Source organism: Halichoerus grypus, chromosome 6 (genome assembly GCF_964656455.1).
Source record: "Halichoerus grypus chromosome 6, mHalGry1.hap1.1, whole genome shotgun sequence".
NCBI lineage: Eukaryota > Metazoa > Chordata > Mammalia > Carnivora > Phocidae > Halichoerus > Halichoerus grypus.
Window position 1 is genome coordinate 732,552 of NC_135717.1, and position 27,893 is coordinate 760,444.

General features: G+C 58.5%; 2 protein-coding genes and 1 long non-coding RNA gene across 19 annotated transcripts in view; 1 reads left to right on the forward strand and 2 right to left on the reverse strand.

Moving 5' to 3' along the window:
- The window catches only part of CHLSN (cholesin), a 133,104-nt gene that overhangs the window by 32,235 nt on the left and 72,976 nt on the right, over nucleotides 1–27,893 (reverse strand). For 5 of the 17 annotated variants that reach the window (XR_013448647.1, XR_013448645.1, XR_013448646.1 and 2 more), the window contains exon 1: nucleotides 425–562. The exons of 9 other annotated variants lie outside the window; for them this stretch is intronic. Coding sequence is in view for 1 of the 8 variants with exons in the window: in XM_078074211.1 (XP_077930337.1) it covers nucleotides 425–562 (138 nt within the window). In the remaining 7 variants the exon portion in view is untranslated. Of the gene's footprint in view, nucleotides 1–424; nucleotides 581–745; nucleotides 885–27,893 lie in introns of those variants that run through there. 3 more of the 17 variants (XR_013448643.1, XM_078074218.1, XM_078074211.1) reach the window with 3 other exon arrangements.
- Nucleotides 12,224–27,467, forward strand: GPR146 (G protein-coupled receptor 146). Its single transcript, XM_036105584.2, has 2 exons — nucleotides 12,224–12,295; nucleotides 24,944–27,467. The coding sequence occupies exon 2, from the start codon at nucleotides 24,961–24,963 to the stop codon at nucleotides 25,960–25,962; it is 1,002 nt and encodes a 333-aa protein (XP_035961477.1). The 5' UTR covers nucleotides 12,224–12,295; nucleotides 24,944–24,960; the 3' UTR covers nucleotides 25,963–27,467.
- Nucleotides 19,251–22,039, reverse strand: LOC118544064 (uncharacterized). The gene is made up of 2 exons (XR_013448649.1): nucleotides 21,573–22,039; nucleotides 19,251–21,541 (listed from the first exon to the last, which is right to left on the reverse strand). It is a non-coding gene; the product is annotated as an uncharacterized LOC118544064 (long non-coding RNA).

Genomic DNA, 27,893 nt, shown 5'->3' on the forward strand with positions numbered 1-27,893 from the left:
GTGAGTCCCAGAGTGCAGAGCAGGGACAGGGTTTAGACCACTGCCCAGCTTTACAGAGAAGACGGGCTGGAGAGCCAGGGGACTCGCGTGGGGTCACATGGCCTGGGGCTGAGCTCTCTGAAGCAGCAACCAGAGGGTCAGCGGGCCTCAGAGGCCTTCCCCAGGTAGGAGCTGCTAAGGGCACAGCTCGGAGCCTCCCTCACGTCCCCCATCCCCACCCCCCACCCCCGGAGCAGGACACAGCTCGGAGCCCCTCTCCTCTGGCGCAGGACACTGCTCGAAGCCCCCCCCCCCCGCTCTTCCCCCGGGACAGGACACAGTTCAGAGCCCCCGACCTCCCCCCCGGTGCAGGACACAGCTCGGAGCCCCCACGACTACCCCCCCACCCCCCGCTGCAGGACATAGCTTGGGGCCCCATCCTCACCGTGCAGAACGCCGAGGCTGGGGAGCAGGGCGCTCCGTGACCCCAGGAAGTGGGCAACGTGGACCCGGGTGGCCGGGTGGGGCTCCCAGGACGATGTAACCCCGGCAGCGGCGTGGGCCCACCCGCGCCCGACCCCATGGGGGAAGGGCACCCCGCCCTCACCGTGAGACGTCTTACCAGGGCCCGGGGCCTCCCCAGGCCGGGCCGCCCGCAGGAACCGCCCCCCCTTCCCGAGCCGGACACGCCCCGCCCTCCGCGCGCTCGGGCAGAGCGGATGCCCCCACACCCACTGGGCCCCGCTCCCGGGTTCGGCGCACTGACCTCCGCGTCCCGGGCAGTCAGCGTGCCCAGGGCCCGCCCGGCTGCAGCGCCTACGCACTGCGCATGTCAGGCCGGCCCGGCTCGGCTGGAACCGGATCCAGCCGGCCGGGCGGTGACGCAAGCGCGCGGGCGCTCGGCATGTGAGGTCCCAGCGTGTGGGCGTGGCTCCGGGCGGTGGGCGGGACCCCGGCGGGTGAGGCCCCCGCGTGTGGGCGTGGCTCCATGCGGTGGGCGGGGCTTGTGGCCGCAGGTGGGCGCGGACCCCCAACCCCAACCCCAGCCCCAATCCGGCTCTGCAAAGGAGGCAGGAGATGGGCGGCGCCAGGTTCCTTATTTAAGGAGGTTGTTCAGAAGAGAATGGCGACTCAGGGCAGCTTCTCGGTCCACAGCTGGGCCACCCAGTGGCACAGACAGAGCCCACGCCCAGAGGTCTGCCTATTTCCAGGCCCTGCTCCAGGGCTGCTCCCCACAGGAGGCAGGAAAACCACTGCTGCAGCGCCCCCAGTTGCTCCCCATTTGTCTGCCCACAACATGGACCCCCATCTGACTGGCAGGCTTTGGTCCCGCGTGCTGGCCCCATTCCCACACCTCCACCACTTGCAGCACCCTTGGGTTCCTTGAATCTGGCCTGCTGTCTCCTCCCCAGTGCCTTTGCACAAGCTCTTCCCTTTGCCTGGAGCCCAATGACTAGTCCTCCTCAGTTTTGGAGAAACCTCTGCTTCACCTCCTGAGCACCCCCCCCAATACCATGGCCCTGCAGCCCTTCTCAGAGTGGTGACAGAACACCCACTGGAGTCCTCTGATTAACATCTAGTCCCCTCAAACTGGGAGCTTGACAAGGGTGGGGCTCTAAGACATCACCCAGGCAAGGCCAAGTGTTAACAGAGACCCACTGAATAAATGAATCACAAAGCTTTTCCTTCACCATGTGAACGCCTGAATCTCTCTCGAGCATGGGTTCCCTCCCCTAAGACTGCAGATGAATCTTAGGACGCAAGAAAAAACCACACGCGGGCAGCCAGGAGCCTTCTGATTCCACCCAGGGGCCTGCTGGAGGCTCTGGTGGCAGGGCTGGTTGGGGACAGGAGCGGACGCGTCCAACTGCCTCTCTGGCAAAGGTCAGAAGCTAGGCATCCCAGGACGCTCTGTCCTCTGGCTGCTGAGGCAGCTCTAGAAGCCGTTTCTTCATTCACCCACTGTGTGCCGGCTGCCGGGTGTGGGCTTCCCGCTCTGGGTGTGGGTGTCCCAGCTTCCCAGCCGATAAGGATCTCCAAGGTCCCGGAGCCAAGACAGACTCTTCCTGTGCTTTTCCTCCTGGTCATTTCGCCCTTACCCGTGGGCTACTCTACACAGAAGCCTGCCCAACAGTGACGATGGGGCAGGCACACAGGGACTGCAGAGGCCTGTGCCAGCGTCGGAGGGACGGAGGGGAAGGCAGGGGGCAGGGTGGGCACGGCCTCTATGCCTGGTGGTCTCACCTGTGCTGTCCTGCTTAATCTCTGGGAGGCACCCACACTTCACAGATGAGGAAACTGGGACTCGGAACTGTTTTTTAAAAAGTTTCCAAGATTGCCAGTTTCCTGGAAAGGACTCCATTCTGGGACTTCTGAGTCCTAGAAGATCTACGTGCTGATTTTCTAGTGCATTCCAGTGTCACTACTCAGCCTTAAGAGCCCTTGGATTGATTGCTTTCTTCACACCCCATCTGGCTCCCGTGACTCAGCAGCAGCCCTGGGAGATGGGAGCAGGAAAGGGAGGGAGCTGGCTTGGCACACCACATGCGGGGACGGGATGCACGGCTCCCCGTGCACTCTCACACCCTCCACCCTGTACCCACATTTCACACCTGGGCCTGGGGCTCAGTGAGGGCCCCAAATGTGCCAGGCCTGCCTACTCCCAAGCCTCTGTCCCTTCCGGGCCCTGCAGGTTGCGTTCCAGCACCCCTAGGGCACACACAGAGGCCTGGGCCCTGGGCAGGTGGGGCTCTCTGCCACAGCACGTACTGCCAGGCCATGCTTCCCACCAGCTGTCTGACCCTGGGCCTCACCAGAGGGCAGCAAGCACAGGGCCACTCACTGTGCCCGTGGGCTTCAGTGCGGGGGCCCCGAGAGAAATGGTACGAGTACAGCCTGAGAGCCTTTGCCGTAGAATGATCAAGAGCCCCGCCTGCTGTGCGAGCCTGGCGGCAGCAGCTACACCCACCCAACGGACCCTGGAGCCCCACCCTCTCCAGGCAACTTAGCTCAGCAGCTCCTGGTTAGGAAGAGCCGTATCGCCAAGGACCAGTACTCATTTCACAAATATTTGTTAAGCAGTGTTTTCACACTAAATACTCCTCCGAGTGCTAACTATACTGTGGGGTACAGAACAGACAAAAATGCCTGCAGCCACAGTCCGAATGTTGGTTTCCCCCAAATTCATATGCTCGAACCTAATCCCTGGTGTGATGGTATCCGGAGGTGGGGCCTTGGGGAAATGCATGGGTCATGACAGCAGAGACCCGAGAGCTCCCTGGCCCCTTCCACCACGCGGGGACACAGCCAGAAGACGGCCCTCCATGAACCAGGAGGAGGCCTTCCCCAGAACCCGACCATGCCAGCACCTCGGTCTTGGACGTCCAGCCCCCGGAACGGTGGGACACCCGTGTCTGTTTATAAACCACGCCGGCTGTGGCATTCCACTACAGCAGCCTGAAGTGACTGAGCTACGTGCCCGTAGCAAGATGACGCGAGAAGATTAAAATACTGCGGGGAAAATTAGGTAGGCTAGTTGGAGAGTAAGTTGATTTTACGTTTTGTGATTTAAATGTCTGGGGTAGGATGAAGGTCAAGAAAAACAGTGGTGGGAACCCAGCATCTGAGACCCAAGGTGAGGGCATAGCCTTTGGTATGTGGGAGAAAGGGGGTACAGTGAGCACACAAGTCCTGGGGAGGGGGCATGGAGGCCCGCATGAGGCGGAGGAGAAGCCAGGTGGCTGGGGTTCTAGAACCATGAAATCCTCACCAGACCTTCCCCCAGAGGCAATACGACCTACCCTTCAAAACCAGGGTGCCAGGCCCCCCAAGATCATGTTGATCATTCTGAGTCACGAAACAAAGAATAAATATGTTTGACATAAACATTATGAACTTGAATGTTTGGTTGATCCACATGCCCAATTTCCGGGCATGCCGCCTCCCAGAGGACCAATCATTGGTGAAATCCACAGAAAATGCCGCAGGGGCATCGGAACGCCCACCTGGATGCAGACGGACACAGCCTACAAAGCTCCTGCACACAGCACTTCCCTCCTGCCGAGCCTCCAGGCACAGGCCCTGCCTGGACGTGGTGCCTGGTGCACAGAAATCGTGTGTGGCAGAGGGGGGCTGAGGGGTAAAGCCCCGGTGAGCAGGGTCTGCTGTCAGCCAACAAGCAAGGGGAAGCAAAGCCAAGGACAGCTCAAGGCCGTCTGGGCTCTGGTCTCCGGGCCAGGCCGGCCCTTCCCCTCGCTGGCAGGGCAGGGCCTCCGTCACTGCAGCCTTGGGCTGTGGAGGCCCCGAGGCCTCCTGCAGAGCCTCACATCCAGGCCAAGGGGTGTCTCACTGGGATTCTACTAACCACTGACAGAGGAACGCACAGCAGCTCCGCACAAGCTCTGGCAGAACACCGGCGAGGAGGGGCTCCTTCCCGGGGCATCCATGAAGGCGTTACCAGCCTGACAGCAAAACCAGACAAAAACAGCACGAAACAGAGAAAACCACAGACCAAAATCCCTCATAAATATAAATGCAAAGATCCTAATCAGCAACACATACAAAGAGTTGTAGACTGCAACTGAGTGGAGTTTATTCCAGGGACGCAAGGCCGATTCAGTACTCAAGAATCAATCTATATAATCCACCCTATCAACCGGCTAAAGAAGAAAGAGCACACCACCATATCAACAGAGGCAGAAAAAGCACTCGGCAAAATTCAAATCCCATTCATGATATACATCCTCAGAAAACTGCTAATTGCGGGAAGCTTCCTTAACTTGATAAATACCATCTATGCACCCACCTGCCCCGCAAGTCCAGGGGCAAGGCACAAAGGTCCTCTTACACATTAACACTGGGAGCCCTGGCCAGCATGACAAGGCAGTAAAAGGGAATCAAAGGCATTCAGACTGGAAAAGAAGAAATACAACTGTCTGTATTTATAGATGGTGTGGCGGTCGGTACACAAAATCCCAAGGAACCTACAAAATAACTCCAAGCACTCATGAATCCAGCAAGATCGCAGAACACAAGAGCAAAATGCAAAAGTTGATTGTATTTCTATGACTTAGCAATATACATACAGAAACTCAAATTTAAAATACAATACCACCTACAATTGCTCAAAAAAAAAAAAAAAACTTAGTTGTAAATCCAATAAAACACTTTCGGGATCTATATGCTGAAAACCAAAAAGAAATCAGATGAAAGAAATCAAAGACGCTCTAAGTAAATGGGAGACGTACTGTGTTCACGGACTGGAATCCAACCTGTCAAAGCCAATTCTTTACAAGAGGAGAGACTAGTTTCATGCAAAAGCCCAGCCAGACTTTTCACACATATATACAAGATTATTCTAGGATTTATATGGAAAAGCAGAGGAACTAGAATACTTAGAGTAATTCTGAAAAAGGAAAATAAAGTAGGAAGAATCACTCTATTTGATTTCAAGACTTACTGTGTAGCTACCGCAATCCAGACAGCGTGCTGTTGACGGGAAGTGAAAGAGAACCCAGAACTGCCTCATTAGCACGTTGAATTCTGACAAAAGTGTGAGAGTAATTCATTGGAGGAAAGACAGTCTTTTCAACAAATGATACTGGAGCAACAGGACATCCATGGGCAAAAAATGGACCCTGAACCAAAGAAGATGTACAGATGGCAAATAAAAATACGAAAAATTCTCAACATCATGTATCACACACACCTGTTAGAACGGCCAAATCCACAACACCGTCTCCAGCAGATGCTGGAGAGGACGCGGAGCAGCGGGCTGCTGGTGGCAGTGCAAGATGGGGCGGCCACTCCGGAAGACGGTTCGGCAGCTTCTTACAAAACTAGGCCTATTCTCACCACACGATCCAAGCAATCATCCTCCTTGGTATTTACCCGAAGGAATTGAAAACTTAGGTCTACGCCAAAACCTGCACACATGTTTACAGCAGCTATATTCTTAATTGCCAAAATTTGGAAACAACCAGCATGTTCTTCAGTAGGTGATGGATAAACAAACCATGGTCCATCCAGACAGTGGAATATTGTGCAGCACTAAAAAGAAGTGAGCTCTGAAGCCACGGAGGGCATGGAGGAACCATAAATGCATGTTCCTAAGTGAAGGAAGCCAGTCTGAAAAGGCTTCGTACTGAATGATTCCAACTAATGACGTCCTGGAAAAGGCAGAACTACAGAGACGGTAAAAGATCGGTGGGTGCCAGGGGTTATGCAGGTGGAGGACTGGGATGAGTGGGCAGACCACAGAGGCTTTTCTAGCAGTGAAACTGCTCTGTATGATACGGTCGTGGTGGATACCTGTCCTCACACATTTGTCCACACCCACAGAATGTACAGCCACCCAGAGTGTACCCTAATGGGGAACCGTGGACTCTGGGTGATGATGACGAGTTGAAGAAGGTTCACCGATTGTGACAAATGTACCATGCGGGGGGATGCAGATAATGGGGGGGAGGCGGTGCGTGCGTGGGGACAGGGGAATATGGGAAATCTCAGTACCTTTTGCTCAACTTCGCTGTGAACCTAAAACTGGCATTTAAATAGTCTATTAAAAAAAAAAACAGGGGTGTCTGGCTGGCTCAGTCAGAGGAGCGTGCCACTCGATCTCTGAGTCATGAGTTCGTGCCCCACATTGGGTGTAGAGATTACTTTAAAAAACAAAACAAAACATAAAAACCTGACCTAACCCTCACAAATATTAACATACAAAAATTAACTCAGACGGATCAGAGACTTACATATCGAATATAACACTATTAGAAGAAAACATAAGAGAAAGTCTTTGGGACATAGGAATTAGTGAAGACTTCTTAAACACGACACCAAACACAGATCCATTGAAAAAACAAAAAAATCAAGGGCGCCTGGGTGGCTCAGTTGGTTAAGCGACTGCCTTCGGCTCAGGTCATGATCCTGGAGTCCTGGGATCGAGTCCCACATCGGGCTCCCGGCTCAGCGGGGGAGGCTGCTTCTCCCTCTGACCCTATCCCCTCTCATGCTGTTTCTCTCTCTCTGTCAAATAAATAAATAAACAAAATCTTAAATAAATAAATAAATAAATAAATAAAATCAATAAACCAACTTCACCAAAAGTGAGAAGCTTCTCTTCTCCACGAAGGGCCTTGCTGAGGGGGCGTAAAGACAAGCCACAGGCCGGGACAAAGTATTTACAAGCCCTGCGGGTAACGAAAGTCTCATATCTAGAACAGACGGAGAACTTCTGCAACTCAATGGTAAGAAAACGCACAACCCAATTAGAAAATGGGAAAGGGACAGACATTTCACCGAAGAAGGTATGGGGACAGCAAAGAGGCACACACAGAGCTGCGTGCTATCACAAGGCCTCAGGGCAGAGCACCGAGAGCATAAGGAGGGGCCGCTCCACACCTGCGGGACCGGCTGAGACCAGCGGGACGACCCCCGGGACCGGCAAGGCTGCAGACGGCGCGGGCCCACACACGGCGGGCGGGAATGCAGAAATGCTGCAGCCACCCTGGAAAACAGTTTGGTTGGTTCTTCCAAAACGGAACATGCACATACCCTATGACCCAGCAATTGAGAAATGAAAAGTTATGTCCACACAGAAACCTGTCACAAGTGCTGGGCTGCCCCGTCTGTAAGCTCCACGCCGACGCAGCAGACCCGAGCGGGGAGCAGTGCGTGACTGAGCAGGCCCGCCCCGCCGGACCACCGCTGCAGCCAGAAACAAGAAGGGGCGGCCCAGTGGTCACAGCCACGACCTGGACCTCTCAGGACGTCAGGATGAGGGAAGACAGCCAATCCCCGGAGGACACACACCGTGTGGCTCCGTCTACGTACCACCCTCACGAGGACACGACTACGGAGCGTGCGTGCGTGTGGGGCAGCGCGGTGGTGGAGGAGACTTTCCGCGTCTGGACGTCGGTGTTGTGGGGGTACCTGAGCGTGGTGCCACGGTGCTCACGACAGTTTCCCGGTTTTGATGCTGTTCTAGAGCCATGCAGAACATAACACTCGGGGAGAAGTGGGGGAAGGTACAAGGGACTGCGCTCTGCTATTTTTGCAACTTCCTGGGAATCTATAATTATTTAAAAATAAAAAGCTAAAAAAAAGAGGGAGAGCTCTAGAACAGAAACAGTACCGAAAAAGCAACTTCTGTGCCCCAGTCTGGGGGGGCTGGGTGTGGCTCAGACGAGCTGTCCCCACAAGAGCTGCATATGTTGGTGACAGCCCCACACTCAAGCCAGGAGTAAGGCCACTGGCGGGACCCTGCCTAGCTCGGTCCTCACTTGGCTCCAGGCCTGGCCCAACGCCCAGCAGCCAGCCGCCCACCCCCTCCCCAAGGCCCGAGCGCTGAGCCCAGGCTTCTCGGGGTTTGTGGAGCCTGGGCCCCTCTTGCCTTCGCTGGACAGGCTGACTGGGGGAACCAGGCGGAACGGTCACCCAGTCTCTGCCGAAGCCCCCGGCCCGGCAGGACACCGGCACATTGCTCCGCCCGATCTGGGGGCTGGGGCGTTCTGCTGTTGTGGAAACGGCCACCTTCTGGCTTCGCCACTCCCGAGCTTCTTGCCTAAAAGACAGGAGATGCAGCCCAAGGGGCAGGCGGCTGCACTCCCGGACGGAGCGGGCTGTCGAAAGGCCACCTGGGCACCAGCTCCTCCAGCGTGCCCACCCCCGCTCCATGAAGGAAGCGCTCCCACGCGCGCTACTTTTAACGCCGACGAAAGGCTTCGGAGGAGGAAAAGCAAACTGCCAGCATCGAGATTCCGGTTCTTCCCGCTACCTCCCGCGGGGGCTCAGTGCCTGCAGTCTGCACGCCCACAAGGCCCCACCCGGGCCGACGCCGGTGCGGGGCGCTGCGGGATCCAGGCTGGGCTCTGTGCCCGCGCCCTGGGGATGGGGACCTGCGAGGCCACCGAGCTGCGCCCAGGCCGGGTCTGACCTGCCCCTGCACCACGGGCAGCAGCGCGCGGTCTCTTTCTTTGGCCCCCTCTTTTGGGAATTTTACAGGGGATCCCAAAGATACACAAAAGTCTACCGAATCCTCGCGCGTTCAGCAGTATGGCCCATCTTTCCCCTCCCGGCCTAGCCTCGGATGATTCTGAAGCAAAGCCCAGACATCACATCTCTCTTCAGTATACACGTGCAACACTTAAGCACCAAGCTCTAACGCGCTCCTGGGGAAAGGAGGCGAGGAGCCCAGCGGCGCAACTGCGCTCCCACACCCAGGAGCGGGAGGAAGGAAGGTTTCTCCTGGCCCAGCAACAGCCCGGCCTATGAGAAGTCCCCACTCCCGCCTCCTCCAGTGGGCTCTTGTCCCAAGCAGCATCCCTGCTCTCCCTTCCCTCTGTTCTAAGACTGGCCTCTGGGTCACCCCGCTATGCCCGTGCTGACTGCAATTCCTTTGCCATTCCAGAATAAAGAAGGAACTACTTTTCAGATAAAATAACTGGCTGTTCTGTTTTTAGGGTTAACATTACATACATTTGTGTATTTGTGTATAGTATAAAATACAGACATAAGATTATATAAATAAAAAATGTATAACTACAAAGAATAGCTTTTTCTAAGAAACAGAGTATCTTTATTAACCGTGTTATGTGGAAGCTGGATCGTGAGTTCTTTCTGGCTAAAATTGGGGCAGAAAAGTTTGATTGGATGAGTCCAGTGAAATGCCAAGTTGTTCTCCACCTTTGTGGGTGTGTATACCTATGATGACAACAGAGAAACCACAGGCCCAGCTCTGAACCAACAGCCAGACATCAGCCACACGCTTCCCATCTAGCCCATGGGCTTTCCTAGGGTGGGACCCTGTCTCTGACCAAGCCCTCCACGCTGCCTTATCAAAGTCTACTACACTTTACTGGAGCCCTGAAGAACATTAACTTACATTAATAGAACCACACAGAAGTCACGATACAGAACCCCACTCTAAACCAGACTCGTAAGAACTAACAAATTAACTTTGAACATTCCTTGTCCCTGATCAACACATCACCTAGGATCAAATGTACAGTGTAAGTACATCATTACTGAAAGAAGGTGCACCTTCAAAAGGAAGATGACCCTGCCTTTCCGTCGAGGCTAGGGCAGCTGGAACCCTCCACAGCCTGGTCCCTAGCCCCCAAGAGAATGACTCTGGGCAGCAGGCTACTCTCAGGTTCCCAGCCAGCACTCCAGAGTCCCCTGAGCGTGGAGTGCAGCCTTTCTTATCGACTGCCACTCCAGAATCACCAGAAAGACTTGCCAAGTCTCCAAACTGTGCTAAGCAAAGGGCCATTGTGATGTTTCTGTAATCCAGGGAGAGGCATCTCCGTGATCTCAGCAGAAAACTGGACCGGAGTCTCCCTTTTCACTGCAGAGTGCAGTGCGCAATTAGGGCACCAGCCTTGTGACCGCAGCGAATGCAGCTACAAAGGCTCAGCCCTGGGGCCCAGGGGCCCCCAACTCCTATTCCTCAGGAAACCTCACCAGCAATCCAGGGGAGGCCAACTCCATGTGGTTTTCGCAAAGTGACATCTGAGTATGACGCAGTCAGAAACCCAGGATGCAGGTCAATCACACGGCTCTTACACCCCAGTCCACGTCTGCCCAAGATGGTGGTGCTGTCCCCACAGACATCTGGCTCTTCCCCGGGAACTGGCCTGCACAGTTGGGGAGCAGCTAGCAGCAAGATACAAAGCTGCAGCTCTCTGGAGCGTATTTACATTCCCTAGCTATAAAATGCTGATCTTGGCTCAGCTGGAGGGTGGGCTTACTTTGAAGATCTTCCACCCCCCATCCCCCAGACTCTCTGCCATTTTTCCTGACCCCGTTTGCTTGCTTGGCAGAGGAAGTCTTTCTTTGCAGACAAGGCAGTGTAAGTGACCTGAGCACTAAGTGCCTTCAATGGAGCTGAATGTCAGCTCACCCCAGTTACAGGCAGCCTCTCTTCTGGGCAAACACCCTATGGGCAGACCTCATTAGACCTGGCATTCCAGGGACTCTGAGCAGGAACTCTGCTAAGGCCACTCAGACAACAGAGACAACACTTTACTTGGGCAGACTGGGCCCAAATCCTGACCCCACCATCCCGTGTGACCTTGGGCAAGTTGCTTAAGCTTTCTGAGCCTTGATGCAACTTAAAATGAGAGTACTATATTTCACTGCTGCTAAGACACATTTTCTCTCTCATTTTAACATCTCTAAAATGAGAATGCTTAGAATGGACAGTGTCAGAATTTAACTGGCCGAGGGTTGTCAGTGGTTCATAAAGCAATGGTGCAGCATTAATGATGTCTTGGATGTGATGAAATGTCCAGGAAACACCTCAAGAGGCTGCTCTGGGGGCCTGGCTTAGGAGCTGGCAGGGTCAGGCTCCCCGAGCCGCGTGGAGTACCAGCTGGGGCCAGATGCCTACTTCTACAAACCCACTTCTGGTGCTGGGCTGAGAAGTTACCGCAATGACAACAGGGCCAAGGGGGTCTACTCGTGAGCTGGACAGAGCGTGAGGCTCTGCTGCGCCCTCCGACCGTCGGGAGCCTGGCCCGCCAGCTCAGCCCGACCTCCCTCTCCCGGTGGTCAGGAAGCGATCCCGTGAGCGCTCAGGCAGCACCAGCCTTGGCTGCCATCCTCGTCTGCTGCGGTTCGCCCAACCCCTGCGCACAAAGCAAATCTGCGTTAAGTTCTGCAACCCGCATGCTTTGATTTTCGGAAAGAAATGTTCTTGGATCCTGAGCCAGAACGTGCCGCTAAGAGTTCTGCTACGCCGCAAGAAGTGCGGCCGAGTAGGTCCCCCTGTTCTTTAAACTTTCCCAACGTTTAATCACAACAACAGCTACGAGACTAACGAGGCTGCAGACGTCTTTCGGCGGTTTTCCCGCAGCCAGCGCCGTGGACAAGGTAATTCCTCAGACCGGGAAGTAACCGGTGAACTCGGAAGCACGAGCGCACGCTGCGAAGCAGCAGGTGCACCTGGGAGGGCCAGATTACAGCCTTCGGAGGGCGGGGGGGCCTGTGCCCTGCAGATTAGAGCGCGTTCTGACTCAGCACACGCAGCACCCGCGCTTCAGGGAGCCCACGAGGCGCCCGGGGTTTGCGTCCGGCACGCGGCTGACCTCGGGTCACCGAACGCGCGCCGCCCCGCCCCGCCCCGCGCGGTGGAGTGCGGCCCGAGCCCGGGGGCGGGGCCGGGGGCGGGGCCGGGCGGGGCGGGGCGGGGCCGGGCGGCGGTCACGTGTGTACACAGGCCCGCGCGGCGTGCGCGCCGTGAGCCCAGCCACCGCCTCCTCGGAGCCCCGAGCTGCCCGCCCCGCGGCGACTGCGCGGCCCGCGGCCCAGCGAGCCGGTGAGTGGGCGCCGAACGCGGGGTCGGCCGGCGGGCACGCTCGGAGTCTCGGCCCGCGCGGGGAGCAAGCTCCGGGCTGCGGCGGCCCCGCGCGGACTCTCCGGTGCGTCGGCCCCGCTCTGGCGCTGTCCCCTTGCGGGTGGGGGCGCTATTCCCTGGAGGTTTGGGGGTGCTGTGCCCCCAGGGGGGTAGGGGCGCTGTCCCCTGGAGGTTTGGGGCTGCTGTTCCCTTGCGGGGTGGGGGCGCTGTCCCCCGGGGGAGGAGGGGCGCTGTCCCCTTGCAGGGTGGGGACGCTGTCCCCTGGAGGTTTGGGGGTGCTGTCCCCTTGCGGGGGCGGGGACGCTGTCCCGCATCTGGGGCCAGCCTCCAGCTGCGCGCTGACCGGGCCGCCGCTACCCTGCGGTCATTAACCTGTGGAGGGGCATGTGGCTTAGCAACACCGCTGTTCCCTCACATGTCCTGCGGGGGGGGGGGCGGGGGGGGGGAGGCTGACCGCGTTCTCCTGGGTCAGCATGCTTATAGCTTTCCTCCTCTTTATGATTACACAATTTTTAGTAAGTTTTGGAACTACATCTAAATGTAGACAGCAAGTCTGTTGCTGTCTTGGACACTTGATAAAAATATAAAATTCCCTGTGCATGGAAAGGCTTCTGCAAAACTTCGTAGGAAGGCAGTGCCCCCAGCCTTTGAACACCCACTCTGCTAGCAACAAGAAACACAGCAAGCGGCAAAGTCAGTGTCATAAACACCTTAACTCCGGTCTCTAAGCTGGGCATTCATCTGCTTGTGGTCATCTACCTAGTCTCTGCCCTGCCCAGATGTGGAGAGCCTGAGGGGGATTGTACATTTGATGTCCAGAGCACCATTTATCCCTCTGATGTCCTTTGAGGTCTCCATTCCAGCTCTAAGTAACAGGCTCCCTATTTCAGCCGAGGAGCCCCTATCTTCAGCCTCTAGCAGAGGTTAGCATGCAATTGCAAAAGACTTTTGCTGGCTTCACGGACCCCTGAAAATACAAGGGTATGAGGAAAGTGGCTCTGACCATGCATAATGGTGACCAGATCCTCCACTGTCCTGACTGGGTCTAGCTGGGGCACCGCCGAGTGAAAATTACACCTAGTGGACAGCCACTGTCTAGGACCCATGGCATAGCTCGGTGAGGAACTGCTATGGGGCCCGGCTCTCCAAACCAGAGCCTCTGCTATCTTCCTGAATGAAGCAGGCCTCCAGATAAGTAGCTTGCATGTGGTCAGCGCTTACCAGACCCGTCACACATAGGAAGCTGGGGCTGGAGCAGTAAGCCCTTCACCCAGGGCCACACACAGCTCTTTGACCATGTGGTGTCCTGCCTCTCTAGTGAGTGTGGAAATACCCTGAGGATGGAAAAGCACAGCTTTAGGGCAGAACACAAAGGTCAGCGTGGAACTCAAAGCCCATGGTAGGTCGATGACACGCAAGGTATATCCACTTAATGTGGGTCATATGGGCTTTTAGGTTGGGATGTGAAGACTGATTTATACCTATTATATAATGAGAAAGTGACATACTTGCAGAGATCACTGCTGGGAAATATGCCTGTGTGATTTACAGGTGGGAAGAGGGCCCTGCTGCCTCCTGGGACGGGGAGGGGAGGGGCTCCTGGGGCAGCTGCATCCATCTTGCGTCCTTCAGATGTCATTTGGAATCCTGAAAACATAACTGTCACCTGGCCTCTCGTGACCCAAACACATACCACGGCAGTGTCTTGGGGCAGCGGGGTGGGGGGTGGTGGTGCAGGGGCGGGTGAGTTCCCTTCCAGAGAACTGGGGCCTCTGCGTTAGCACACATGACAAATCATGCTCCTTCTTCCTTAAACAGTGTTTCCTGTCATTTCCCCTTGCTTGCTGCTGGCTCTAAGGCTAAAGCCACTTGTAAAACTGGGTAGCATCAGGCTGCACCTGCCCACAGGGGTCTCACAGGCCTAGGACCCAAAATACTACCCAGGCAGGGGACTCAGTCTAGATAAGAAAAAGGCTGATCTTCTCTCTAATTTGAGATGCCAAAATATCATGGTGCCGGGGAACAGAGTTCAGTCCCCTGGGAGCCTCCATGTGCAAACACAACATCCCTCATATCGCAGGACAGGGTGAGATGGGCCGGGTGTCCTGTGCGTCCCCCAACAGGCCCACCCTGGGTCCCTTTCCTCCCATACATGCCAGTGGGGGTGTGCCCAGGAGCTTCCCAGTTTTAATTAGAACCCAGCAAACTGAGGAAGCAACTGTGATGTGTAAAAATAACCAGCGGTTCCTCCCTGAGAAAGAACCACAGGCGCTGATAAGATGAGCGGCTCTGAGCACCGCCGCCCCCCCACCCCAGGTAAGAGCACACCCAGTTAAAGGCTGCGGGGAGATCAGGGAGCCCGGCTGGGGTGCCAGGCCTGCCCAGAGTCTGAAATGGAGACCCGATCTATTCTCAGCCCCTTGAATTTCTGAGTCAGTCTTTTAGTTTCTGTTTTCCCCTGGCCTGGAAGGAGCACTAGCCTCAAAGCAAGTTAGTCCGGGAACAGAAAAGCCCAAGAAACTAGTGCTGCATTGACAAAAGAACGTGTGTCCCATGTCTCCTTCCAGGGAAGGAAGCCTGGCACAGGCGCCCCGCCAGCCTGGACCTGGCTACTTGGTCTCAGTCCCCTGCAGCCCTTCCTGAGCCAGCAAACATGCCTGTTCTCTTCCACGGAGAAAGAGAGGCTGCTCTTTGTTTATGCGTCTGAGCCAGGTTGCCTGGTTCACTCACTACTCTGCAATTTAGAACCGTAAAAAGCAAAAGCCTATAAAAATCAAAACCACCCATCTATATAACGAACAGTTTCTTATCACACCCCAGGAAGGCACAGCATTTGTGATAGGAATCAGTATGCGTAAGCTCTCTACATTGAAAAACCTATGAAAACACCAGCCTTTCCGGAGTGTCTGGCTCCTACCAGCTGGATGTTAATTGTAGCTAAAGCCTCTGCCCATTATTACAAAAGGAAATAAACATTCAGGAGTCATTTTCAAAGCTGATTGTTCTAGAACATTCATCTGAAGTTGGGTCTCATGGTGCACAGCGGGTCTACATCAAACAGAAACAACCCACAAGACCATCAGCCGGGCTGAGCTGTCTGCCCACTCGGTGCACTGCCTGGGCCCCACAGCCCCATGCCCACACCCAGATCTCCCGGCGACAAGAGGCGCTCCCACTCTCTCTGCTACCCCTTCTGCTGCGTGGGGTCTATTGCTCACCTTGGGGAAGAGCCTCTGATATGACCTAATGATCGTCCTCCCCAGAGCCATCCAGGCTTCTGGCAGGGATCAAGAGCCCTCTCCCCCCATTCAGAAAGCTCTCAGCAGGTGGCAAAGAGAGGGCTGCAGCAGGACTGGCTGGAGGGGGGTGGGGACAGCGGTCAGGGAGGGCTCCTCAGGGTGCTGATGCCGAAATAAAACTTCAGGGGTGAGTTAGCGCTTGTCAAGTGAATGGGAGGAATCGAGGAAAGGCAGTCTAGGCAAGGGATCAGTGTGTGCACCCCGCCCTGCCCCAGTGTGGGCGGTGGGGGGGGGGGCGGCAGGAGGCCCAGCACCAGTGGGCCCCCAACACCAGAGGACAGGATTTCCTGATTAACAGAGCAAGGAAATAAGGGTAATGTTTTAGTGAAACCAGCTCAGCTACCTTGGAACAGGCTGATTCCTCTTTGTTGGTCTTTCATCTCTGTGGGCTCTGTGCGTGGACACACAGGACTCCTAGGAGGCGTGACCCCCGCCCACCCCAGCGGCAGCCTGCTCCCGTGTCTGCACAGCCCCCGCCCAGACTGCTGCTGTGACCCACTCCGGGCATCCTGTTTGCACAGAGACTGCTATTTACTTTAGCCCTGGATTTTAGCAAAGTTCATTTTCATTGCTTAAAAACATGCACTTTTAATGGGCTGGTTTATACCATTTTGGGCTCTTTTTTGAAAAGGCACAGAAAGAAAGCCACCGATGTCCTCCCTCAAAATGCTTCTAACAGGCAGCCTAACTGGAGTGTGGGCCTTCCCAGCGGGGAAGAGGAGGGGGTGTTGCTGCAGAGAGGACTCCCCGAATCCTCCCGCGTTAGGACGGGAAAAGAACGGGCCCAGAGCTGCTCTCTCCCCCGGCCCCCTTCTCTGCGTGCTGTGAACACAGGCGAGGGACGCACACGTTCATGCCCCAGTGTAACGTGAGCGCGGCACCAGGAAATGCGCTGCTTGTTGTTACCAAAGCCCTAACCCAGACCACAAAGCCTTTAAGCTTCAGGAAGCCTCTGTGATGGGGATGGTCCGTGCGTGTGGCGGGTGTCTGGAGCTTGCTCCTCTCCCCACCGTCCCTGAACCCCCCCCCCCGACAACTGGCACTAGGCTCGTGACTGGTGCTCACGTCCCCATACCTCCCTTCCTGTCGGTCTCCTCTTCCCATGTGTCAGGTGGCAGATTCTGTGCGTGTACCCTCCTCGTCCACCCACCAGGGACTTGCTGAGGCTCACCCTGCCGTGCTCCACAGGGCTGGATCCACCTAATCCCCCAGCAGTCACAGGAGAGTCTCCTAAGCTGGGGAAACTGAGGTAGTACGTTACCTGCCTAACCAGCGCCCCCCCGGTGGGTAAGCAGTGAGCCTGGGCTCCAGTCCCAGCAGCGGGCTCCCGAGACGGAATCCTCGACTAGGTGGACACTCCCCAAAATTCGGGGCACGTGCACCTCTCCTGACAGTGTGTTGCGCCAGTTCACAGGTTGCTAGCCCCACTCCCTCGGCAAGGCGGGAGTGTCCGTGTGAGCGGCCACCTTCACTGCGGAGGTCCTGTTTCAGGGCTCCCCCGCGTAGGGTAGAATGAGGCCGGCCGGGGTTCAAGGCGGTGCCTCAACTCAGAGCCGCTTCCTCAAAGTAGGAGAGCCGCCTAGGACTGGTGTCCCAGGACGCACCGAGGCCCCGCTGTGCACCTGTCCCCGTCTGTCCCCCTCCATCACCCAGGCCTGCCAGCTCCTAACGCGGGCACCACCCCTGCCGCTTGGGACACTGGCCCCTCCTGGTTTTTCAGGGCTCCTCGGGCTGCTGAGCAGAGGTGTGGCCTGTCTGTTCCCAGCTTTCCTGTCAGCTCATCTTCCCTGTGGCCTGGCCTCCCACGCACAGGCCTCCCCTCCAAACCCGTGGCCTGCAGGGCCCTCTCTGCCCGTGTGCTGGTTCACTGGTCAGCCACCGGGGACCAGGCCTGCGCCTGCTCTTGCAGCAGGGCCTCAAGGCTGTCTGCGTGGCTCCTACCGAGCTGGCATCTCGGGCGCTTGCCTAACCCAGCTTGGGTTAGGAGCTGCCAGGCCTGGGTGATGGAGGGGGACAGACGGGGACAGGTGCACAGCGGGGCCTCGGTGCGTCCTGGGACACCAGTCCTAGGCGGCTCTCCTACTTTGAGGAAGCGGCTCTGAGTTCAGGCACCGCCTTGAACCCTGGCCTGCCTCATTCTACCCTACGCGGGGGAGCCCTGAAACAGGACCTCAGGTACCAATAAGGAAGAAACCGGAGATCCCCAAAGTACTAGCTCAGGGCCCAGAGCAGACGGTGCTTCCTCGGTTTTCCAAGCTAGCAAGGAGAGCTGCCCAGAGGGGTGCTCAGGCCAGACCCGCGGGCACCAGACGTCCTCCTCCATCAGGCCCACGGGTCTGCGGGTCAGACAGCTGTGGGTTCCCTTCTCTCAGCCTTCTCCAACTGCTCCATGCCCCCGGCCTGCGGCAGAGAGCCCTTCCACACTCACGTGCTGAGCCCATAACCCTGCCCAAGAGCCTCCCGACACAGCTCAAGCGGAGTACGACACGACCGGGAGGCGGCCAAGAGGTCTCCAAGGGTTGGAAATTGGCAAGTCTAGGAAAGCATCTTCTTGAAATATAATTATTGAAGCCCAGAGGGGATCTTGGAAGAAAATGGCTTTTCTTTTATGCATAAGAGCATTTGCAATGACTGACTGTCACCCGGCTGAGGACACACAGCTGGGGACAAAGGGAGAGAGAGTGCCTGGAAACCGCTAAGTCCCTAGAAACTGGGATGGGGCAGAGAACCCAACAGGGCTCCAGCCCCTCGGGGCCTCGCAGCCACACTCAGACACGTCCTGCACGCCCACCGGCCTCTCGCTCTGTCCTCGGCCGGCACTCACTGGGTCCTCCCGGCCCTGCGGGAGGCAGCTGCGGTACCATGCCCTCTCACAGGCTGGCCTCAGGGCACCTCGTGAGGCAGCAGAGGCCCGGACGGCAGTGCAACGACACCAAGTCCACAAATGGATCCAGCTTTGACCACGAGACTCTGTCCTTGCGAACCTCAGCCTCGTGCTCCTCTAAAGGGTAGGGTTTCTGGGGCCCAAGAGGTGACCCCTCCACACTGGAGAAGAAAGGACCACAGCTTTGCTCCCTCTAAAGGCTTCCCACCGCACAGCCAGCCTCATGCGTGGGATGTCAGCTCAGCTTTTGGGTCCTCTCAGGCTTTTCTGGAGGGAAACGTCTGGCCTGTCTGGAGGCTGCCCTCTCTGGGATGTGCGCGCAGCCAGTGTCGAGGAAAGGGGCCCTGCACAGCTGCGGACGCATACACAGTGACGATCCGAGTCGGCTATGGGCTCGCCCCGGGCGGGGAGCTTGGGGCTGCCATTTCTCGGGCCAGCCCCGCTGTGCGCTCTGACCTGGCGTGGGGCCCAGCACCCTTCTGTGGGCCAGCTACTCCCTGCCACCACCAGGCTGGCTGCTCATCTGCTCTCCTCTCGGGCGCCCGCCGGCCCACAGGCCTGGAACTGTGCTGCCCCCAAGCCATACTGGCCTCTCCATCCCATGGGAACAGGACCAGGAACGGGAGCAGGCACTTGAAAGACCGGCCCTGGCCTCCTGATGTGGAGGCTTTCTTCTTTCTGACTGCAATTAGAAAACAAAACAAACACACACAAAACCCTCAGAGAGGGAGGGTACGTGAGTCACCTTTATAGAAAAAGCCAGAAGAAAATTACAGTGGGCTCCATCTCGGACAACCCCAAGCAGGTGCGAGGTCTCTGGCCTGGAGAGCTGCCTCCCTTTTCTTGCCCAGCCAAGATGCCCAGTGCCCGCGAGGAACAGGCCAGCCTGACTGTGCGCGGCCCTCCTGCGGCCCCTCCCACCGGCCGGGGCTGGGCCGCTCCTCTGTCACCACAGAGGCCCATGTCGGGCCACACAGATGGGGGCCCAGCAGTCCTGCTGCTGCCGTTCCCGCGGACACGGACAGCAGGACACCTGTGCGTGCCAGGGGCGCCCTCGCTGCGTGCGCCTCGGCTGACGGGCAGTCCTGGCTCGTGGGAGACACACAGCACGCGCACGGAAGCCACGACGGACCTGTGTCGGCGGGGGTCTCGGGGGTCTCGAGGGTGAGTGGGTCACCTCTCCCCACGGAGATCTGGGGCGGAGAGGAGAGTGCTCTGGGAAGACGTTCGGGTTGTGAGGGGCCCCTCCAGGAGCAGGCCGGGCCCCCAGCCAGGGAGAGGCTCAGGGACAGCAGCAGCACCCAGCTGAGGCGAGACGCTGGGTTGGCAGGGGTGGGAATCCATGGGGGCCCCGAGTACAGTCGTGGAGGTGAGGCGGGAGGACGGGAGCTTGGCCCCATTCCCGGTGCCTCGTCTGCTGCAGAGCTGTGGGCACAGCCACTGCTGTGGGTGCTGACGCGGGACGTGCATGGACCTTGGGGGAGGCTCTGGGGGTGGGAGAGGCGACAGCAGTAAGTCTGGCTCCGGGAGGCTGGAGGCAGGCCCAGTAGAGGAGGGCAGAGGGGCAGCACTGAGGGAGCTGGCGAGGGGCAGGAAGTGGGGGCAGGAAGGGCAGAGCAGGCCAGGCGGCCCTGCCAACAGACCCTTCTAGAAAAGACTCAAGGGTGCGTGGAAGAGGAAGCAGGCCCGGGAGCCAGGGAGGCAGCAGGGAGCTCCGGCAAGGAGTGGCCCGGGGGTCCTCGGGAGGAGGTGTGGAGACAGGCCCGGCCTGCTTGTAAGGCCAGCCTGGACGAGAAGCCCACCGGGGTCCTCACCGACCCTGAAAGTTAGATTATCCATCCTGCCGTCTGGGAAGAATGTGGCAGATTTCCAGATGAGAAGGGGTGGAGCGGGGAGCGCCGGGCACCACGGAGTGCACTGAGCCCAGCGTGCCCCTGCAGAGACAGCCTTCCTGGAACGGCCCGCCTCCCCCCGGCTGCGCTCCAAGTTCCTCTTTCTCAGGAGCTGGAAAGGTGGTCTGAGGCCTGGGCAGGAGGGCGGGAGCCAAACCATTGTTCCCAGGTCCACCTCCTCCCCAGACGGCCTGAAGGGAAGTTTCTGTTCCCAGGTTCCTGGACTTGCAAAAACCAGAGTGTGCAAAAGGGAAGTGGATCACCACGAGGAAATGGGAACCAGAGAAAGGCAGGCCGGGGCCAGCCCCCACCAGAGGTCCTCTGTGGCCGGAAGGGCAGGCTTGGGGGCTCGGGGGCATCCGCCTAGCTCCCAGGTGCAGAATGATAGGCAGCGGCCCCGGCCTGGACAGGATGGTGCCCCCCCGCCCCCGGCTTGTGTCCTTTGGAACGTCCGCTGTGATGAGAGCCCTCAGCTGCGAGACCCGCGCGTGCTTCACCAAGCGCCCGTGACTAGGGTTAGACAGGACCACCGTTCGCTCACTCACCAGACCCGCTGACACGTGGCCGTTCTGGGGGTGCAGTCGCTGTCCCTGGGCCTCCTGAGCACCTCCAGCTGCTTCCCGCCCACTGTGCCACGTGCGCACAGCCCCGGGCGCAGCGGGCTCCACCACCAGTGCTCACAGGGACCCACGTTCGGTTTGCACAGGGCGTGGGCGAGCCCGTCTTGAGGCGGGCACATGGCCGTCCAGTGGCCTCAGCGACGGTGGCCTCACCCTTGCACCTGGCCCCTGCCTCCCCCAGGTGTTCCCTTCCCTCCCCTGCCTCTCAGCCCCCTCCTCCCAGGCGGGAATGAACGCTCCTGCTTTGGCAAATACCGCATGCCCGCGTTTATAAAACAAAGTGGCTCCTCGGCGCTGGCTTCCCCAGAAGAATGCTGGGACAAAAGAGCAAAGCTTGTCATCGTCAGGCTGACAGAAAGCCAGCAGCTGGCATCCTCAGACTCGATGCGCACGAGAGCTGTGCACAGACGCGAACTCCTGCTCTTAAAATAAAGTGGATGGTTCTGTATTTACTGGCTGTCAGCAAACAGAAACTCAGGCCTATTTCCACTGAAGACCCAGCACTGCTCCCTCTGAAGGGAAACCCTCAGAGAGGGAGGGTACCCCGCCTGCTCCCCACGCGTACGGCCCCTCTCCGACGCGCGAGCCAGGGCCACACAAGCACGAGAACGGGGAAGTTCTAGACAGACTGCTCCACGTGACCACTGCCCGAGAGCGGAGCCCTCGGCCCAGCGCGCCGCTCACCAGCTGCCCTTCCCTGCGGCCCCACGGGGCAGCCGCGGGCAGCCCCTGGCTGGGGGGACACGGCCGGCAGCTCTGTGCGCCCCAGCGATACGGGGAAGACACCCGCCCTTCTTCCTGCCGGTCCTGAGCCCGTCCTCAGCCACGGCCGCCCCTTCCAAGGGCCCTCGGTGCCCCTCTCCGTGCAGACCCGGTGCGGCCTATGGTTCAAGCTGCCTCTCAGTTGCCTGGCTCGAGAGAAAAAAGGAACTCACCAGGGCCCCCCGCCCCGGTGTCAGGAGCGGCCACGTGGGCTCTGGGCAGGCCTTGTCGCACCTGCCCCGTCGCTCAGCTCGGCGCAGGCCGGGGTGCAGACGGGAAGGAAGCCGGCGCGAGCGGGCGGGAGCCCGACCCGAGGCTCCGTGGAGCCGGTGTGAACAGAGGGAGGGGGGCCGCCGTGCCCGCCAGGGGAGGCACCGCAGCGACTGACTGGGGAGACGAGCACACGCACCGCACAGGAAGCCAGCGCCCGGGCCGGGGCCGGGGGGCGTCTGCGGAGAAACACAGGATCCTCTCTGGTCTGTGCCGCCCAGTCGCTCACGCACGGGTCTGCGGTCCAGGCGCAGAGACGTGTGGGGTCGGGACACAGGTAAGCACCTGAGGCGCGGCCCGGCTGCGGCCACTCTGGGGCGCCGCTAGGGACGGGCGGCGGCAGGGAGCGCGGAGGGCCCCGCACAGGCCTGAGGTAGGAGGGGAGCGACAGGGCAGGTCTGAGGAGGACGGGCTCCCTCGGACCAGGAGTGCGGGTCCTCGGGTCCCGGCCTTTCCTGCTGGCAAGCGCCCCACTTGAGCCAGAGCCAGCGCCTGTCCTAATGATGGCGCAGGGCCTCTCTCTTCTGGGGCACGTCTGTCCTCTCATGAGGAAAGGGGCGTGGACACGAGAGTAGGCGACATCTCAGGCAGACCCGATCGGTGCTTGGACAGGACGTGAGCCCAGCTGGTCACAGCACGGACGGATGCTCTGGGATGGAAGATGTCCACAGTGGCCACAAGAATGTAGTTTCCTGGGGACTCGAGGCCAGTGAAGTCTGGCAGACAAGCTCCCCGCAGCCTCCTCTGCTCACTGTCCCCCCCCCCCACCCCGGTTAGTGTCAGAGCCACGGTTCAGCATGGAGGAGCCTCAGGACAGAGAGGAGGCCACGCTGAAAGATCCACAGCCAGCTCTGGAGGCATTCAGGAAGGAGAAGGAGAGCGGAAACCGGCCATGTAATCAGCTAAAGATGACATGAAAGGGACCCCTCCCCAGCCCCTGCGAGACCCAGTGCCTCGGCTGTGGGACGCACGGGTGTTCTAGGAGCGCGCCACCTGCCCTGGGGCTCCCACCTTCTACCCCAGCATCCGGCCCCCTGGGGTGCAGAGCATCCACCAGGGCCAGAGGCTGAGGAGCACTGTCTAGATTTTAGGACGTAGCCCATGCAGTGGGTAACAGTAAACACTTCTAAAAGTGATGTAACCAGCACGTGTGGGCAGAGCCCGGCCAGCCCTGGGTCCAGCCTGACCCTGAGTATCACTTCCGTCTGACACACAGTACCCATCACAGGCTGCTGGGGGGCATTCGTGAGGACTGCAGAACGTTCCCACTGACGTCTGCACGGTCTCCCGCCCACCGGGGTCTGATGCTGGGGGACTCCGATGCAGACACGCTCCTATTGTGGGGGCCCCCGGCCTCCATTTCCTTCACTGTTAACCCCCCATTGCCCCACTGGCCCGGGTGGGGCAGGGCGAGGCAGACTATTGGGTAAAGGTCTCTGGTCACAGAATCCTTTCCCCATGTCACCCCTCACGCCCACGCCAGCCTCCGGCCTGCAGCTGGTGTGGGCAGGGCCTGGCCCCCGAGCCCCTCCATGGGCAGCAGGGCTGGCTGATCCCTGTCCCTAAGCTTGGGAAACAAATGTTTGCTTTGTATGTGCTTGCCCAAGAGGATTTCTTGTCCTGAGAGCAGGAGATCAGGTTGGACCAAACTACAGTTTGGAAAGTAAGGTTTTCCTCCAGAGAACTGACATTGCTGAAGAGTGTTCTTTCCTCACACTGTGGGTTCTCTCGGCCAGCTGTGTAGCCAGGCCTCCCGAGCGCTAGAACACAGGCCACCGGGTTGCACTCCGCCTGGGCGCTGCCTCCGAGGCTGGGTGAGGGCGCCTTGGCAGGGCGGATCTCCTCCCCAACACCCCCACTGGGAGCACGTCCCCCCAGGGAACCCCAGGCTCCACGACGGTTCTCGTGGACGTGGCCTCACTGGGACCCCGCGACGGCCCTGTGGGGATGAAGGCACGAGTGTCTCAGCCCGTGGCAGCCAGCCCCACTTCCAGCCACCCCCGCCTGGCTTAGCGCCTCCTGCTCTCCCAGCTCAGCTCACGGCGCGCCTCGGTCACACACACCAGCTTGTGCAGCTGCCCACGTGTGCACCCACGCCTGCTCACGGGGCTGGCGGTGCCGCCTGCCGGTGCAGCCTGGGTGGCATGAGAGACAGGACGGGTCTCTGGCCACCAGACCGCAGACGTGGGTGTGGAAGGCGGGTACTCAATTCCCATGCATGCCGAGAAGGGTCCGGGCAAGGCTGTGGCCTGCTCGGCAGAGAGGCTGCTTTTCTCACCCAGGTGGCTGTGGAGGGTCACCCTGTCACAGGAAGGCCCCATCAGAACACATCCCAGCCCCGAGCACGGTGCAGGTGCCGCCCTGGCTGACGGGCCACTGGCCCCAGAGACACCTGTCTTTCCAACCCACTTTCAGTGAAGAGGCTGAACGGGAGGGGGTTACGTGGACTCAAAGCCACGCAGCCCAGGCGGAGCGGTGAGGGCACGGTGGGGGTGGGGGAGGTCCTGCAGCAGGGCCCCTCCCGGCGCAGAGAAGCCGGGACCCAGGAGGAGCCCCGAAGCAGGCTGGGAGCGACTTCCCAGCAGCATTTTGGGCGAATCATCCATTGCTCGGATTTCCTCAGAAACAGGCTTAGGGAGACTCACCATGGCCGGGAAGATTATTGCAGCATCGTGACCTCGCTGGCCCGGCTCAGGACTTAGGACAGCCATGGGACGGCACCTTCGCTTTCACAGGAAACACACGTGCTCAGGACGGGATTTTAGTCTGTGACTGTCCTGTGCTAGTTTAAGGAGCGAGGCTTTCTCCCTGCGCCAGCTCTGTCTGCATCTCGGAGGGGTCCGCAGGCCGGGTCTAACGTTCCGCTGCTTTCTCCCACACAGCCCCGCCCGCCGCCGCCATGTGGAGCTGCGGCCCGCTCAACGGCACGGGCAGCGCTGAGGACCAGCTCCTCTGCCAGCACTTCTACGTGGTCCTGTCCGTCTTCTCTCTGCTCTACCTGGTCGTCGGCGTCCCCATCGGCCTGGGCTACAACGCCCTGCTCGTCCTGGTCAACCTGCACGACCAGAGCAGCATGACCATGCCCGACGTCTACTTCGTGAACATGGCCGTGGCAGGCCTGGTGCTCAGCGCCCTGGCGCCCGTGCACCTGCTGGGCCCCACCGCCTCCGGGTGGGCCCTGTGGGGCTTCAGCAGCGAGGCCCACATCACACTGCTCGTGCTGTTCAACGTCTCCTCCCTGGTGACCATGTACTCCACGGCCCTGCTCAGCCTCGACTACTACATCGAGCGGGCTCTGCCGCGCACCTACATGTCCAGCGTCTACAACACCAGGCACGTGTGCGGCTTTGTCTGGGGCGGGGCCCTGCTCACCAGCTTCTCCTCCCTGCTCTTCTACATCTGCAGCCACGTGGCGGCCAGGATCGTCGAGTGCTCCAAGATGCAGGACACGGAGGCTGCTGACGCCATCATGGTGTTCATTGGGTATCTGGTCCCCACCCTGGCCGTGCTCTATGCGCTCGCGCTCATCTCGAGGATCCGGAAGGAAGACACGCCCCTTGACCGGGATGCGGGGAGGCTGGACCCCTCGGTGCACAGGCTTCTGGTGGCCACCGTGTGCACGCAGTTTGGGCTCTGGACGCCTCACTACCTGACCCTCCTGGGGCACACGTTGCTTGCCTTGCGGGGGAAGCCCATGGACGGGCACCACCTGGGGATTCTGCTCTTTGCTAAGGACTTGTCGAGATTCCTGGCCTTCTCCAGCAGCTCCGTGATGCCACTTCTTTACCGCTACACCAACAGAAACTTCCCCAGCAAACTCCGGCGGCTGATCAAGAAAATGCAGTGTGGGCACCAGAGCTGCTCCCCAGACCAAGTGGTGGTCCAGCAAGTGATGGTATAGAGAGCCGGTTCTGGGGCCGCCATCGGGGCTCACCCTGCGCTCACCTGGAAGGTGGCCCAGGGTGCACGCCCTACAGGCACGGTCCACTCCCTGCTCCCGGGAGACAGGTGACTGACCCTTCAATTGGATGCATGGCACTTGTCACTGTCTTCCCCAGGAGGTCACTGCAGCAAGAACAAAGGACAGCGCGAGGCGTGTTCTGGCCAAGCTTTCTGTTGTTCAGAAAGGCCACGTTGTTCAAAGCAGCAGGGCCTGGTGTGAAGGAAAGCTGTGTCAGCCCTTCTGCCCGAGGCGTGTGCACTGCTCAGTCCTCCAGGCCCACGCCCTCAGCCTCCAACACACTGGGTCCCCGGAACAAAGTGATGACAATCAAAAGCCAGTATTTATACTTCGTCTTGTTAAAATTCTTGATTCCCTCTCTTAGTTTATTTTTGTTTATAAGAAGAGAGATCTGATAGAAAAGTCACAACAGTATGAAAATGAAGGAAGCAACACAAAAGAGCACCCGCGTCGGAAGGTGGGTGGGGGTGGGCTTGGCGGCTGCAGGGCCGTGTGGAGGAGGCGGGCGAGGAGAGGCGCACGGTGTCACACACACAGGTGGCGTGAAGATGTTTAGAAGGAAAAAGCCAGCAGTGTGGCTGGTCTTCATCGAGAGTGAAGTAGCTCGCAGCTCTCTCCTTGCCCACCGAATGCACCCGGTACCCCGGCCGCCCTCACAGGTGGCATCAGGCCGGTCTAGGTCAACTCCCCAACGTGGGCACTAAACTCAACAATACAAATAAACTGAAGGAAAAGGCGGTTAACGCTGAAGCTGGAAGGGACTGCCCAGAGGAGAGACAGGCCTGGAAGACCGAGCCTCGTCTGGCGCAGGGGCGGAGCGTGGGGCCGATGCCGCCACCTTGCACCTGTCAGGTCCTCCACGGCTGCTGCCGCGGGGAGCCCGAGACCCGCCTGCTCAGCCGGAAGCAGCATGCGCCTGGATCCTTCCACACCGTGGCCCATAAACATCTGCTTTAAAACTGTGGGAACAGAAGCCCCCTGCCCCCCACACCATCACGACACATCCCAGGCCTGCAGCCCCTAACCCCAACTCTGAAATCCACAAAACTCAAAAAACAGGAAGATTTTTCAGGTTGGCAGCAAATTTGTTTGGTAGCAAACCCTGATCTGCAGTGGTAGGAGGGCACTTTTCTGAGGAAAGAGGAGTGTGACTATGGGGCCCTGCCCAGGCCCACTGTCCCGTAGCGTGCGGTACACACGGCACGTTACTGTGTGCGCGCGCACGTGCAGAAAACAGACCCACAGAAGTTGTTTGCTGAAGGAACTATAAACACGCACATTCCTTAAAATGTGGTTTATATTTCAACCGAAGTTTCCTTGCAGTGTTACGATTACAGAGAGAATAGCTTGGGCTGGAATTGGTAATTTGGTAACACCATCTTGCTTTTAGGGTTGTGCATCCAGAAAAAAAAACACGTGCTTTGTTTTTGGTCGATGCTCAGTAATGCACCGTATTTATTTATTTATTTTTTATTTTTATCTCTTGACTTCCTTCACCCATTTCTCCCACCGATCTGTTGTTTCTATGACCTTGGTTGTTTTTTCAAAGATCCCCCATATAAGTGAGATCATACGGTATTTGTCTTCCTCTGGCTGATTTATTTCCCTCAGCACAGTGCCCTCCTGGTCCCTCTGTGTTGTCGAAAATGGCCAGATTTCATTCCTTTTTATGGCTGATGTTGCACAGTGTATGTTCTCTGTGTGTATGTACACACCCCCCCACATCTTCCGCGTCCACCCGTCCATCGAGGGGCACTTAGCTGCTTCCACGTCTTGGCCATGGTGAATAATGCTGCAGTGAACACGGGGGTGCAGACGTCTTTTCAGTTAGTGGTTTTGTATCCTTTGCGTAAATACCACAAGTGTGATGA